At 50.1% G+C, this 16495-nt stretch overlaps 1 protein-coding gene across 2 annotated transcripts in view; it reads right to left on the bottom strand.

The window, feature by feature from the left end:
- The window catches only part of LOC123763243 (nudC domain-containing protein 1), a 280109-nt gene that overhangs the window by 224980 nt on the left and 38634 nt on the right, over positions 1–16495 (bottom strand). The window contains exon 5 of one of the 2 annotated variants that reach the window (XM_045750346.2): positions 9230–9433. The exons of the other annotated variant lie outside the window; for it this stretch is intronic. Coding sequence (XP_045606302.2) covers positions 9230–9433 — 204 coding nt within the window. The remainder of the gene's footprint in view (positions 1–9229; positions 9434–16495) is intronic. 2 annotated transcript variants of the gene reach the window in all.

Below are 16495 nucleotides of genomic sequence, written 5' to 3'. Positions count from 1 at the left end.
CACGGGCGCAAAGACAGACCGCAGGCTGGAAGAAGGAAAACACTGCGGACGACCTGGGAGACCCGAGCCCTGAAAACAGGGAACGAAGGAACCGGATCAACCACAGCGCATCCCCAGACACGGTACGCCGGCAACAGCAAAAAGCACAACCGGACAACACAGGACGCACCCCCCGGCCAAACCAATCAAGCACCAATACCCCAAGAACCCCTTCGGAAAGCAGCCGTCACGACCGGCGCCAGGACAGAGAAAGGCTGCACACCTATAAAGCTACCACCAGTACCAAAGAGCAGGAAACTGAACCGAAGGGGCTACCACAAACTGAGGGGAAGATAAGAAGGCACCCTGAACAAGGACCAGGATGGCTCAGGCGACGCATGAGCAGGCCGGAGGGGAAACAAAACACGAGAAAACGTAAGAAACGTCATACTGTCTCCAAGACGAAGCTCGCAGGCGGGACACCGTCAACAAAGCCACCTGAACACCATAAAGATGGTGATACCCGCGTCAAAATACCAGACGCGAAGAGCCAAGGAGAAGGCCGAACCAGTCACGGACAGGACCGATTCGGCCTGCTGAAAGAGGCGAAGCCTCAGGAAAAAGGCCCCGGGTACGGACACCTATCAAGCAGCGTCTGAAAAGAAAGCCGGGCCGGCCACCAAGGAACCATAAGGACTGTTCTCGTGGGAATGGGCTGCAACCGAGCCAGAACCCGAAGCAACAGCTGGACCGGGAGAAGAGGAACAGGTACCCCCCACCTCGACCAGTCCTGCCGAAAGCCTCCACCGTGAAGTCCTCGCAGGTGGGAAGGGCGCCACAAAATGGGCGACGCCTAGACCACGCCGACCCGAAGACGTCCATGGCCAGGAGTCCATATGCCCGACAGAGCCAACAAAACAAATCGGCGACGACTGGCCAACCCACGAAGAGGAATGAACCGAGACAGCTGTCCGCCAGGACGCAGGACACACCCCGGACACGAACCACACGGTTAGCCAAACCCGTGGTACCGGCAAGAACCACCAGAGAACAGTCCAAACAGAGCTGAATGGTAGAGTACCTAGTGACCCAAACCCTCCGAAGCGCAAACCAGACAGCCAGGAACACCCAAACCGTGCTGTGAGCCCGACTGACAGAGACTCCATCAACCTCGGCCGACCTGGTGAGCCCTGGTCACAAAGCCCCAGCCGAGAGACGACCCGTCCGTGAACACATCGAGCGAAGGCTCGGGGAGGTGCCAAGGCACGGAACCCCGAAAACCCCAAAGAGGAAGCTGGTGACGCAGCACCAACACAAGATCCCCGGAGGAACCCAAGGAATGCAAGAGGCGGAAGGGGAGTCTCCGCAGGAACCAACCGACGCCGTAGCCAAACCCGACTCCACGGGCAGACAAGCACGCCGAAGTGCAGACTCCCGCACAACCGCCCAAGCAACCGCTGAGCAACCCGGGACCCCCTCCTGAACAGCCAAAGGCGGGACCACAGCCGCAGTAACACTTCTGGAGGGAAGACAATGAGGGGCCCAAGAGCCGTAAACAAGGCCCAGGTCCGAACCCGGGATGGAAACAGATGGAAAAACCTCCAGAGCACCAGGAAACCAAACCCGGCGATCTGGAAAGAACCATCCCCAGGCGAGCAGACAAGCGGACTGACTGGGAGCCCACACCAGCCAGTCGTCGAGGTAGGCCAGACACCGAATCTCAGACTCAGACAGGGCACTAGGATCCGGTAAAGATGCAAAGAGTATACGAAGTGCCCATTACAAAATAGGGAAGGCAATAAAAACCTGAAGCCCCACCACCAACCGTGCTAGCCCCAGAAAAACTAGAGAGGAACGTGCCAAGAAGTGACCTGGAGGTCCAGGGCCACCATCCATGCACCCGGCCCTAACAGAATCCGAACAGGAGACAACAGTCCTCCGAGGAGTGCAGAGGATCCAGGGCGCAGACTGAAGAAGTCCAGAAGAACTGCAGACGGGAAAAGCTCATGACTGCAAGGAGCAGACGGGAAGCCCAGAAGGATGGGGTGGATCGACCACGCCCCACGCACCCACAAAGAGGAAATGACGAAGCGCAGGGGAAGAAGCCCACCCCGCCAGCTCTGAACCCCCCCCAAGGGGAAGAAGCCGTCCTCCGACGCCAGTAGAGGCCGGAAGACAACCCAAAGCGCCCACCAACAGCGGGACCAAGCGAGAGGCAACAGAGCAAGCTGCTCCCCCAGCGCCCAGTCAACAGAGAAGGGAACAGAACCCCTTCCGAAAGAAAAAGTACACAACCGAAGTCATGAGGAGAGACTACGGGAATGAAACCACACTTCGCTGGAAGATGAAGTGAGGGGAGACCTGATCACCACAGTCAAGATACCCAAGGGAATTGACAGGGTTGATAAGGACAGGCTATGTAACACAAGGGGCACACGCACTAGGGGACACAGGTGGAAACTGAGTACCCAAAAGAGCCACAGATAAAATTATTTTTTTTTTTTTTTTTTTTTTTTTTTTGTGTCAGAATGGGAACGGGAAAGCACTAGGAAGTAATGTGGTGACTCCACACACAAATAACGAGGCTGACCCCCATACCATGTCACATGGAGACATGACAGAGCCCAAGAGGCACAGGAACCTAAAATGGGGACATTGAAACAGTTGATAAACTCGATTTAAGGAGAGGCAACTATGGGGAACTTCGAAATTTTTTTAATGAGTGTAATTGGACAGAATTGTTGCTAGGCAGGGAAGTAAATGAAATGTATGCCAAATTTTTAAAACTATACGAGGAAGGCACACAAACATTCATACCAAAACAGAGATGCAGGGCCAGAAAACAGGATTGGTTCGACAGAAATTGTGAGAGGGCAAGAGACCAAAAGACACAAAAATGGAATCAGTATAGGAAGAGGCCAAACCCCCAAACATACCAGCGATACAAAGATGCGAGAAACAACTATACAGCAGTAAGGAGAGAGGCAGAAAGAAATTTTGAAAAAGGGATAGCAGATAAATGTAAAACAGAACCGGGCCTATTCTACAAATTCATAAACAACAAATTGCAGGTAAAGGATAATATCCAGAGGTTGAAAATGGGAAACAGATTCACGGAAAATGAAAAGGAAATGTGCGAAACATTAAATGAAAAGTTCCAAAGTGTGTTTGTACAAAATGAAATCTTCAGAGAACCAGACACAATAAGAATTCCAGAGAACAACATAGAGCGGATAGAGGTGTCTAGAGAGGAAGTGGAAAATATGCTAAAGGAGCTCGGGAAGAACAAAGCAGCTGGCCCAGATGGCGTTTCACCATGGGTTCTGAGAGAATGTACATCTGAGCTCAGCATTCCACTTCACCTGATCTTTCAGGCATCCCTGTGTACAGGAATCGTAGCAGACATGTGGAAACAGGCTAACATAGTTCCAATCTACAAAAGAGGCAGCAGGGAAGACCCCCTCAATTATAGACCTGTATCATTGACAAGTGTAATAGTGAAAGTATTGGAAAAGCTAATCAAAACTAAATGGGTAGAACACCTGGAGAGAAATGATATAATATCAGACAGACAGTATGGTTTTCGATCTAGAAGATCCTGTGTATCGAATTTACTCAGTTTCTATGATCGAGCCACAGAGATATTACAGGAAAGAGATGGTTGGGTTGACTGAATCTATCTGGACCTAAAAAAGGCTTTCGACAGAGTTCCACATAAGAGGTTGTTCTGGAAACTGGAAAATATTGTAGGGGTGACAGGTAAGCTTCTATCATGGATGAAAAATTTTCTGACTGATAGAAAAATGAGGGCAGTAATCAGAGGCAATGTATCGGAATGGAGAAATGTCACAAGTGGAGTACCACAGGGTTCAGTTCTTGCACCAGTGATGTTTATTGTGTACATAAATGATCTACCAGTTGGTATACAGAATTATATGAACATGTTTGCTGATGATGCTAAGATAATAGGAAGGATAAGAAATTTAGATGATTGTCATGCCCTTCAAGAAGACCTGGACAAAATAAGTATATGGAGCACCACCTGGCAAATGGAATTTAATGTTAATAAATGTCATGTTATGGAATGTGGAATAGGAGAACATAGACCCCATACAACCTATATATTATGTGAGAAATCTTTAAAGAATTCTCATAAAGAAAGAGATCTAGGGGTGGTTCTAGATAGAAAACTATCACCTGAGGACCACATAAAGAATATTGTGCAAGGAGCCTATGCGATGCTTTCTAACTTCAGAATTGCATTTAAATACATGGATGGCGATATACTAAAGAAATTGTTTATGACTTTTGTTAGGCCAAAGCTAGAATATGCAGTTGTTGTGTGGTGCTCATATCTTAAGAAGCACATCAACAAACTGGAAAAGGTGCAAAGACATGCTACGAAGTGGCTCCCAGAACTGAAGGGCAAGAGCTACGAGGAGAGGTTGTAAGCATTAAACATGCCAAAACTAGAAGACAGAAGAAAAAGAGGTGATATGATCACTACATACAAAATAGTAACAGGAATTGATAAAATCGACAGGGAAGATTTCCTGAGACCTGGCACTTCAAGAACAAGAGGTCATAGATTTAAACTAGCTAAACACAGATGCCGAAGAAATATAAGAAAATTCACCTTCGCAAATAGAGTGGTAGACGGTTGGAATAAGTTAAGTGAGAAGGTGGTGGAGGCCAAGACCGTCAGTAGTTTCAAAGCGTTATATGACAAAGAGTGCTGGGAAGACGGGACACCACGAGCGTAGCTCTCATCCTGTAACTACACTTAGGTAATTACACTTAGGTAATTACCTGTTGATAGATGGTTGAGAGGCAGGACCAAGGAGCCAGAGCTCAACCCCCACAAGCACAACTAGGTGAGGACATATATTGTAAAAGCACAAGTCGCCGACTAGTGGCAGAGAGCACTACGCCGGCCAGGCAAAGAAGGCACAAAACTGCATCAAAAGGCCCACCTCAACAGCAAAACCACAAACTCCCAGCACTACCACAACATGTGCCAAGACCCAAAAAGATCAGTCTGCAAGCCAGGAAGACCCCGGAACCCCAAAAGGCAGAACCGGGTCACACGAGGAAACAAAGTCCCCTGAACCCACAAAAGGGGGCCCAAGAGGAAGAAACCTCCAGAACGAAACCAAGGAACCCAAAGGAACCCAGAATCGAACCAGGGGGAGCCCAAACCACCACATTTGCCGGCGGAGAACACCACTGAAAGGCAAAGCACAGCCCCCAGCAGTGTGCCGGGGAAAACGGCCCCAACAGACCGAAAACCGAGAGGCAAGGTGTGGGAGCAAGCATACCAGCCAGGGGCACCGAGCCTAAACCCACAGGCTCAGACCCAAAATCAACACCCAAACGTTCCCAGAGGAACAGGCAACGGCAAGAAAACACCAGAAAAACAAAGAAACGACAACAGGAGAACAAAAACCCTGACAAAAATTTGAAAACTCACCAGAGACGCTCGCTCGCACACCCAGACGCATGTAAACAAACCGCAACGCCGCCCTGGTGTCCACGCCGTGAAACCGGCAGACGAAAATGGCCGCCAGCAGGGGCTGTGACTGACGCTAAATACACAAAAACACGCCAGCAAATGTGGGAAGCTAGCAGACTGGATGGGCGAAAAACGTCGCCCAACAGCAGAAAAACCCCGGAAGGGGCAAAACCGCCCCAGAACTGCTAGCAGGCAACCCCCACAGCCCCGGGAACCAATAACAGAGGCCCCGGGGCAGAGCCGTCCTCCAAGCCCTCCGCCCTTACAGAAAAGCAAGAGTCCATGGGAAAGGCAACAAGAAAGGGCCGCTGGTAAGACCCAGAAGCCTTGGCAGGAGGCACAGGCTCAAACCTCCGTCCCCAACCCGAACTGGGCAGCCCCCGAAAACTGCCCAAGTCTCTGCCGCAACTAAACCCCGCCCCGACCCCGAAACCCGCAGACGGTCCGGAGCCGGGAACATGGAGAGAAAGGGGCGAGCAGCACCTAACCAAACGGGGCGGCCACGGGGCATTCGAGTGGGAAACCAACCTAGCATGTTGCAGCAACCTAACCTAGCTTGCAACACGGATGCCGCCTGTACTCTGAACAGTAATAACATCAGGAGAGTACTGGAGAACAAGCAGAGAATCACTCGCAAGACTCCGGGTCAAGGTGTCAGTGACCCAACAGGCAGCATGACGGAGGTAAAAATGGCGACTGTCACCCGGAGACAAGGGAACAGCAAGCAACGATCCTGTACAAGACGGGTTGGAACCCGGAAGACACAATCAATGGTCCCCCGAGCCCAGACAGGGGTTTCCAGGGCCCGTAGGGTAACAACTACGGGAAGCCCGGGCAAGGTGTTGCTAACCGGTTAAGAAACCCAAGCATAACAAGAGGGTAGATTATAGCACTGAAAACCCCTGAGACGTGTACAAGCACGGGGGCCTAGCAGAGGGCCGCCAAACACTACCAGTGGAACTATAACCACCTTAGACAGACCCCCACCAGGCATGAAAAATGAAAAACAAAAGAAAAACCCCGCAAAAGTACACCGTCTCCAGAGGCAACAGAAACCGGCCGCCGCTTAGGTGGCAGCCAGCGCAACACCTTGACGCCCTAACCAGCACAATACCAATCCCTACCCAGGGCCAAACAAGGGCCCCAAGCCCCAGCTGGCCCCAAGGGCGAGGCAAATGCCGAGCAGCAAGAACCTCTACGGGAATGGTTCCCGAACGCCCCAGGGAAGATAACCCTGTTACGCAAGGGCAGTACTCACAGGGCGCTTAGGGAAGTCAGCCACTAAGCACATGCAGCCCCGGCACTGATGAAGTACTCCTGGCCACCGCACAACACAACACACGGCAGTGAACGCCACACAAGGCAAAGACCGCCTAGGAAACTGAGGCCAGAGAAGCGTCAATCCCGGTTGTCATTAGCGAACGAACTGGAGCTTGGCAGCCGGCGCGGTAGGTCCGGGGCTCCCCCCTCCCCCTCCCGGGGTGGGGAGGGCTGCGCGGACGATCGGCGCGGCAGTAAAGTGTGATGTTTGCTTGTTTGCTAGTTTCCTTGGGATTGTAGGGAGTTTTCTACCTCTCTGTTCGGTTTTTGTTGTAGTTTCTTACCATGTGGGGTTTGTTTTGTTACGCCTACCTTTCTGGGTGCCTAACCCCGGTCGATGGCAGATAAGGAAAACCCCCAACCATATGGGGTTTTCCAGGGCCATTGCTCCCTGAAACCTCTCTGAAGGGGCCAGGTTCTGGCGCTGGTCCCTGGTAGGTCTGAACTCCTTAGCTAATGTCCCGGTCTAACATAACATACATTAGCCCGATAAGCTCCAGGGAGCCGTAGGGGCTCCCCACAGAAAAAGCCCCGCTCTGAGGGTTGGAAAACCCAGGCGAAGTCCAACGGAGCCCAAGGCCCCCAAGTCAGCCTCTCCCCAACCCCAGGAACCTTCACATCAGGCCCCGGGGACCAGTCATCCTCCAAAGCCCCAGTCACACAAAAAAAAGCCGGATGGAAGGGGGCCCACTGGTCAGACCCCATCTCCAGGGCTGGAGGAACCAACTCGAATGCTTCCATCGCCACCCCTGGTAGGGGCAACCCTCGAAACTACCATCTCAGAATCCTCTAAACCCCACCCTGACCCCGAAGCCTTCAGATGCTTAGGAGCCGGAAGGAAGGGGGGGAGCCAAAATTAACTACAGTAGGGGTAAGAATGAGGGGGTTGCAGACTGAACCAAGGCTGAAGCGACCAACACCCCCCAAGTCCGGGTCCCAATAAGCAAAATGGGGCAGCCTCAGGGCTTCTGGGGAAGCAACTAACCTAGCACGTTGCAGCAACCTATATCTAGCATTTAAGGCCTGAGCTGCCTGCACCCAAATAAAGTCATCAGGTGATTGGGTGAATTGAGTCACAAACAAGCAACAATGCTCGCAGGACTCAGGGTCATAGGTGTCACCGACCCAGTAGACAGCATGACGGAGGCAAAAACAACGAACGTCGCCTTGAGACAAGAGGCCAGAGCAACCCTAAAACTTGCACAAGGCGAGAGGGGACCCAGGGGTTGCATCCATCGAACCTCGTGCCTCCTCCCCCCCCCCTCCGCAGCAGGGTTGTCCAGGGCCCTTAGACTGTTATCACTAAGGGTAAGTCCAGGCAGGGTACTGCTAACCAGCACCCAAGTCTACCAAACAATCTTCTAAAACTGAACCCCAGGAACTGGGGGTTCAGTTTTAGATTCCACTCATAGGGGCCAAGCTGAGGGTACCACCAAACACAGGAGGTCAAGACCCTAATATAACTTGGGGTAGGGGGAACAAAAGCAGATCCCCCACCAAGCGGAAACCAAAATGAAAAGGAAAAATCCCACAAGAGGACAACGTACCCAGGAGGAACAGAGCCAGCCACTGTAACAGGTGAAAACTAGCTGCACAGTACCCCAGCCCCTACCAATGCAAAAACTACCACTTACCACAAGGTAAACAAGTGAGGAGGAAACCCCCCCCAACACGCCCAGGGCTGTTAATTACCGAGCAGCAAGAGACCAACAGAGGTAGACCCCAAGATGACTTATGGAAGATAACCCCAAGCCCCAAGGGCAGTACTTACAGAGCACTCAGGGAAGGGAACCCTAAGCACATGCAGCCCGAGTACCTGTGAATATTACTCCCAGCTCGCACGCCACCATAAGAGCAGTACTGGACGTAAGGCACTGCACAACACAGAGAATCAGGAGCTGGAGCCACACGACTGAGCCTCAAACACACCAGCCGAGAACTGGGGTGTGGACAGCCGGTGCGAGAGATCTGGGGCTCCTCCCCAGGAGGGGGGGGGGGAACTGTGCAGACAAGTGGCGCGGCACGCGTGACGTCATGCTCATTTTTAACTGTGGAGTTCTGTCCACTCGTTAGTTTTCAGTAGTAGTTTTAACCAGAATAGGGGTTTGTTTTGAGGAGCTTACCTTTCTGGGTGCCTGGCCCAGTCGATGGCAGGCACAGATTGCTCAAAATCACATGTGCACTTCTATAGGCCATTGCTCCTCATGCCTCTCTGAATGGGGCCAGGTTCTGGCTCATGGTTCCTGGTAGGCCTAGAACTCCATTCACACTGACTAATGCCAAAGTCTAATAATATACATATCAGCCTGGATAGCTCTGGGGAGCCAAAGGGGCTCCTCCCAGAAATAATCCAAGAAAATTAGAAATCGACAATATTGAAGTTTGAAGTAAATACATGTACATATTTATAAATCTTACCATCATTTTGCAAATATGTAAAAGGTGATTCTTCCTCTTGAGAATGAAGATCGGGTTTTGTTAAAGGTTGTGATGAATCTGCTACAAATGAATAATTTTTATGACATAAAATAAGCAACCCTTTGGCCATTTCATCTAATGAGCAGTATTCTATGGTACCCTCTCCTGCAACAGTTCTAGTGCGGGTTAGTTCCCAAGAAACACCTGAAAGATAAAAAAAAGAGAAATATCTGATTATATTACATTACATAATGGACAGGCAAAGACACCGGACTTACCCAAGGCGAGGGCCACCACAAGCGAGGAGGACCTCTAAAGGAGTGTCTCCCAAACACACCAGGGAAGACAGCCCAGGCACCGCAAGGGCAGCTCTAGGAAGCGAACAGGGAAGAGAGCCCTGAGAACATGCAGCTCCATGTACTCTTAACTCCTGGCCCACATTACACGTGTGTGTAAGGCACAGCCTCCAAGCAAAACACCACTAACAAGAAATACACATAGCCCAGAGCATTAGAGGGGATGACCCAGCACACATTACCGTCAGAGGAGAACTGATAGTGGAGCTGCCGACTGATCGTGGCCGTGGGGGGAAAGAAACTCTGAGCTCCAGGGCCAGATTCACGACGCAGTTACGCAAGCACTTACGAACCTGTACAATCTCAATCTTTCTCAATCTTTGACAGCTTAGTTTACAATTATTAAACAGTTAATGAGCTCCGAAGCACCAGGAGGCTGCTTATAACAATAACAACAGTTGATTGGGAAGTTTTAACCCTTAACATGCTAGGGGTATAATATCCTTTCTTCCCCATAGGTGCATGTAATTTTGAAAAAAAAAAAAAATATTTTTTCTTCCTAACCTGTTAATTTGTGTTCACTGATTACGGGAAAAATAATAAAAAAATCGTAAGTGGCATATATTGCCCGCTATAGGGCGGGGAAGTCTGGCAAAAAATAGGTGCTGACTCAGCGTGCGTCCCAGGAGGTCTGTTGCTCGCCAGCTGTCAGGCCGGAGTTGCCACAAAGAGATAATTACCTAATTACTTCAATGTCTCTGATTGATTTTTCATAGTTTTTTTGCTGTAATATTATTCAATAGTGTGTAGTTTGATATATTTATATAATAAAATGAGTGAATCATTGCTGTACTCAAAAATATGGTGTGCATATTGTTGATTCAATTATGTTCATCAATCAGTGAACAAATACTTTGTCGGTTATTACACTATAAGCACAGGTTATATATAAGTATCTGCATGTTCTGTTCACTATAACGAACCACTAAGTAGCTATTATGAGTCAAAAAGTAACGAGGAGTGACCGCCGTGTACCAGCCAGCCACTCCCGCCCTCCCTCCAGTCATCTGACTCACCCACATTCTCCTCCCACAATACTGTTTTTGCTATAATTCACTATATACAGACGTCATATATAAGTATCTACATGTTTTGTTCACCATAACTGTACATCTAAGCTTGTATGGTGAGTAAAGGCACAAAGACGTAGGACCTCACACAGTCAGCTGATGGCTGTCGCCCTCAAGGCCAGACGCACTAATATTTCTCCTCCAACAATACTGTGTGGTGTTATTATGCTATATACACACATTATATATAAATATCTACCTGTTTTATTCACCATACTTGTACAAATAAACCGGTATGGTGCCCAAAGACCATCGTGGTAACCAGTAAACAACACCGTCGTCTGCACGGTGGCGTCGTGCTGACAACGCCACCGCCCTCACCAAAATGGCGGCTCCCAACCTTCTCTTGCTGTTTATACCCTCTATACACACGTTATATATAAGTATCTACATTTGTGTTCACCATAGCAAACCACTAAGCTGGTATGGTGAGTGCAGTCAATAAAGGGTGGCCACACACAGTCAGAAGACAATACCACCACCCTTTCTCCCACAGCATTACTCCTCCCTCCATGGCGCACAGCGCTAAATATCACCACACTCCTGCTATTATCAGAACCCTGGTCAGTTTTATCACAGTCAGGGGTCTTCTGTAATAATACCATCGCTACATAATAGCATGAACAAGTATATTTTGGCATTTTTAGGCGATGCTGTGGTCACGAGCTGAACAGCAGTGCTGTTAGCTCATGCTGCGTGCGTCAGGTTTGGTTGCTCACTCAATACTGAGGCCAATAACACCCTGGGAGTTTGGCCCACGATTTTTTTTTTTAAATGGCGTCTGTTTACAAGAGCCCTGATGAAGGTGTGGTGAACCCCATGTATTCGCGGGCTGTTTAAATCTTGCGTAGTACTCCAACACGTCATATGACGTGATGCGCAGTTGACTGGAACAACGTCCAACACGTCATATGACGTGATGCGCACTTTAAGGGTTAATGCTTGTAAACTGTTTAATAAATATAACCAAAGCCGTCAAAGATTGAAGAAAGATGTACACTTTCATAAGTACTTGCATAACTTCTTCATGAATCTGGCCCAGGTCTTCCACAGCCTTTCAAGTCAATTCTGAAACAGATGTGAAGATCACAAAAAAATACTAACCAAAGAACTTGGAAGAGGTGTGGGAGGGAATCAGGGAGCCAACAGGGATCATCCTGAAAGAGGCTTTTCATTACATTCAATGCTGGTTTTCTGGGTAAGCCTCTTGTGGCTCCCTGAACTTCCCGAACATACAGAGAGGAAAGATAAGGAACTCACCAGCAAGAAGAGACAGCATATAATCAAGAACGAACAGGAGACAACAAGTTGAGAGAGACAACCCAAGGCAACACAGGCAGGACGAGGTATGGGAACAAGAGCTAAACAAAGAACCATCAAGACCCCTGTAAGACAGGGAAAAACCCTAGTGGTCAAATATCAACCAAGAACATAAAGAGAGCAGCACGTTAATGAATGTCATGGGCACGAACGAAATCATAGGATGGCTCGAATTAATGACTGAGAAACACAAGCCTTGGAACAGAGAACCAAGGAAGAAGGACCAACCTACAAAACATCAACTGAAGCAGAATCGTTGGCTTGAAAGTAGTAGCAAAGAACCACCACAGGGCACAGCACATGATGCATCCGCAGCTGAACCAAACAAGCATCAACAACTAAGGATCATTCTGTAAGTCCACTGACTCATTCTTTACCAGAAAAGAAGACAGCTACAATGAACATAACACTAAGATGAAACAAACAAAATCCACACCTCTGGTGAAGAGCATGCAGCTCCCCAACCCTACAATCAAAAACACTCCCAACCCGAGGAAAGACCACCGGCTTACCTTAACCCCTTTGGCCACTAAGGGTCATAAAGACTTCAACACCCACAAGCGCAACAAAAAACAAAAATCCAAAAAATTCTTTCGTCTGATAAAAGTGTTCATTTGTGTTCCCTGATCACGGAAAAAGTAACAAAAGAATCGTAGGTGGCATATTTTGGCCACAATCGGGTAGGGAAGTCTGGCAAAAAACCAGCGTTGAATGTAATGAAACGCCATTTTCTGGGTGAGCCCCGGGCGCTCCCTGGAGCTTATCGGGCTAATGTATGTTATATTAGACTGGGACATTAGCTAAGGAGTTCAGACCTACCAGGGACCAGCGCCAGAACCTGGCCCCTTCAGAGAGGTTTCAGGGAGCAATGGCCCTGGGAAACCCTCTTGTGGTTGGAGTTTTCCTTATCTGCCATCGACCAGGGTTAGGCACCCAGAAAGGTAGGCATAACAAAACAAACCCCACATGGTAAAAAACTAAAACGAAAAAACGAACAGAGAGGTAGAAACTCCTTACAATCCATAGGAAACAAGGAAACAAGCAAACATCACACTTTACTGCCAAGCCGATCGTCTGCGCAGCCCTCCCTGCCCCGAGAAGGGGAGAGGGGAGCCCCGGACCTCACCGCGCCGGCTGCCTAGCATCAGTTCGGAAGCTAAGCTTCAACCAACACGAAAAAAACGCCGACCGGTGGGAGGGAAAGTTGCCAGAGAGCCTCCGGGGCTCACCCAGAAAATGGCGTTTCATTACAATCATCACTGGTTTTCTGTTGGGAGCCCCTATGGCTCCCTAGAGCTTCATACCCAAAGAGAAGGAAAAGAAAGGGCTGACCCGGGAGGTGGCCGCCACAAACTCTGCAAAGCGAAGCCGAGACAACAGGCTGAAACCTGGGACCCAAGGCAACAAGAACACACAGGAGCAGACATGCGCATAAAGAATGGGCAGCCAAGAACCTGTGCGACCCTCAAATCCCTGCGCCCGAAATGAGCCCTAGACGTTACCAACACAGCAGCGAAAGCTGCAAACATCCGAACAGCACAAGCGCAAGGACAGACCGCAGGCTGGAAGACTTAAAAACTCTGCGAACGACCTGGCAGACCCGAGCCCTGAAACAGGGAACGAGGGGAACCGGATCAACCCAAAGCGCATCCCCAGTCACGGTACGCAGGTAACAGCAAAAAAAATGCAACCGGACAACACAGGACGCACCCCCGGCCGAACCAATCAAGCATCAATAACCCTTGGACCCCTCCGGAAAGCAGCCGTCTCGACCGTCGCCAGAAGGACAGAGAAAGGCTGCAAATGTACAAACCTACCACCAGTACCAAAGAGCAGAAACCTGATCCGAAGGGGCTACCACAAGCTGAGATGATAAGAGGGCACCCTGATCAAGGACCAGGAAGGCTCAGGCGACGCATGAGCAGGCCGGAGGTGAAACAAAACACGAGAAAGCGTACGAAACGGGGCAGATGTGACGTCCACCCCGAACGCAAGCTGGAGCGACTCCGCCAGCGCCGCACAAAACGAGGCGACAGTAAGAAACATCAAATAACTTTAGCTCTGAAAACTCAAGAAAGGACAAGACAACCCGATGCAAAAGAGAAGACAACCTACGAAGAGCAAGAAAAAGGTGCATAGAAACACCAGGAACGTCATACTGTCTCCGAAACGAAGCTCGCAGGTGGGACACCATCAACAAAGCCACCTGATCACCACAGAGATGGTGATACCCACGTCAAAATACCAGACGCGAAGAGCCGAGGAGAAGGCCAAACCAGTCACGTACAAGACCGGTTCGACCTGCCGAAAGAGGTAGAAATGCAGGAAAACGCCCCGGGTTCGGACACCTATCAAGCAGCGTCTGAAAATAAAGCTGGGCCGGCCACCAAGGGACCATAATCACTACTCTTGTGGGAATGGGCTCCAACCGAGCCAGAACCCGAAGCAACAGCTGGACCGAGAGAAGAGGTACAGGTACCCCAACGTCGACCAGTCCTGCCGAAAGGCATCCACCGTAAACGCCTCACAGGCGGGTAAGGGCGCCACATAGAATAGGCGATGCCTAGACCATGCCAACTCGAAGATGTCCATGGCCAGGAGTTCATATGTCCGGCAGAGCCAACGAAACGAGTCGGCGGTGACTGGCCAAACCGCGAACAGGCGAATGAACCGAGACAGCTGTCCACCAGGACATAGGACACACCCCGGACATGAACCTCACGGTTAGCCAAACCCCGAGAATCCAGCAAACGAGCCACTCTAAGGGACCAACCCCAAAGGTCAAACACCTAAGAGAAACCCTGTGGTTCTGGCAAAGAACCGCCAGAAAACAGTCTGAATGGAGCTGAATGGTAGAGAACCGAGTGACCCGAACCCTAAGAAGCGCAAACCAGACAGCCACGAACTCCTGAACCATGCTGTGAGCCCGACGGACGGACAGACCCCACCATCCCCGGCCGACCTGGTGAGCACTGGTCACAAAGTCCCAGCCGAGGGATGACCCGTCAGGGAACACATCGAGCGAAGGCTCGGGGAGATGCCAAGGCACGGAACACCGAAAACCCCAAAGAGGAAGCTGGTGACGCAGCACCAACACAACATCCCGGAGGAACATACCCAATGCTTGCAAGAGAGGCGGAAGGGGAGTCTCCGAAGAAACCAAATAGACGCCGAAGCCAAACCGACCCTGCAGGCAGACCAGCACATCGAAGTTCAGACTCCCGCACAACTGCTCAAATAACCGCCGAGCAACCCTGAACCCCTCAAGAACAGCCGAAGGCGGGACCACAGCCTTAGCAGGACTTCTGGAGGGAAGGACAAGGAGCAGCCCAAGAGCCCTAAACAAGACCCAGCCAGGTCCGAACCCGGGACAGAAACAAATGGAACGGCCTTCAGATCACCAGGAAACAAAACCTGGCAATCTGGAAAGAACCACAGCCCTGGCGAGCAGACAAGCGGACCGACTGGGAGCCCGTCGTCGAGGTAGGCCAGACACCGAATCCCAAGCAGACTCAGACAGGACACCAAGATCCGGTAAAGATGCGTAAATACACCAAGTTCCAATTACAAAATAGGGAAGGCAAGAAAAGCGGCAAGCCTGAAGCCCCACCACCAACTGTGCCAGTCCTGGAAACCTGGAGAGGAAAGGGCCAAGAATTGACCTGGAGATCCAGGGCCACCATGCAGGCACCAGGCCCTAACAGATGCTGGACAGGAGACAACAGTCCTCTGATGAGGGCATAGAATCCAGGGCGCAGACTGTAGAAGTTCAGAAGAACCGCAGATTCGCCAGGCCCGTGTCTACATAGAGCTGACGGGAACCCCAGAAGGATGGGACAGATCGACCACGTCCAACGCACCCACTAAGATAACATGACGAAGCGCAGGGGAAGAAGCCCACCTCGCCAGCCCTGAACCCCCCAAAGGGGGAGAAGCCGTCTGCCGCTGCCACCGCCACCAGAGGCCGGAAGACAACCAAAAGCGCCCACTAACTGCGGGACCATGCGAGAGTCAACGGAGCAAGCTGCTCCCCCAGCACCCTGTCAACAGAGAAGGGAACAGAGCCTCTTCCAAAAGAAAAATTATACATACACATATATACATATATACATTGGACAGACTTGTTGCTAGGCAAGGAAGTGAATGAGATGTATGCCAAGTTTTGTGAAATATATGATAAAGGCACAAAAATATTTATACCAAAACAGAGATGCAGAACTAGGAAACAGGATTGGTTCAACAGAAATTGCGAGAGGGCCAGAGACCAAAAGACAAAAATGGAATCAATACAGGAAGAGGCCGAACCCCCAAACATACCAGCGATACAAAGATGTGAGAAACAACTACACGGCAGTGATTAGAGAGGCAGAAAGAAATTTTGAAAAAGGGATTGCAGACAAATGTAAAACAGAACCAGGTCTATTCTATAAATTCATAAACAACAAATTGCAGGTAAAGGATAATATTCAGAGGTTGAAAACGGGAAATAGATTCACGGAAAATGAAAAGGAAATGTGTGA

The sequence above is a fragment of the Procambarus clarkii genome, chromosome 49, assembly GCF_040958095.1.
Source record: "Procambarus clarkii isolate CNS0578487 chromosome 49, FALCON_Pclarkii_2.0, whole genome shotgun sequence".
Taxonomy (NCBI): Eukaryota; Metazoa; Arthropoda; class Malacostraca; order Decapoda; family Cambaridae; genus Procambarus; species Procambarus clarkii.
This window is presented reverse-complemented; position numbering and strand designations above follow the sequence as displayed.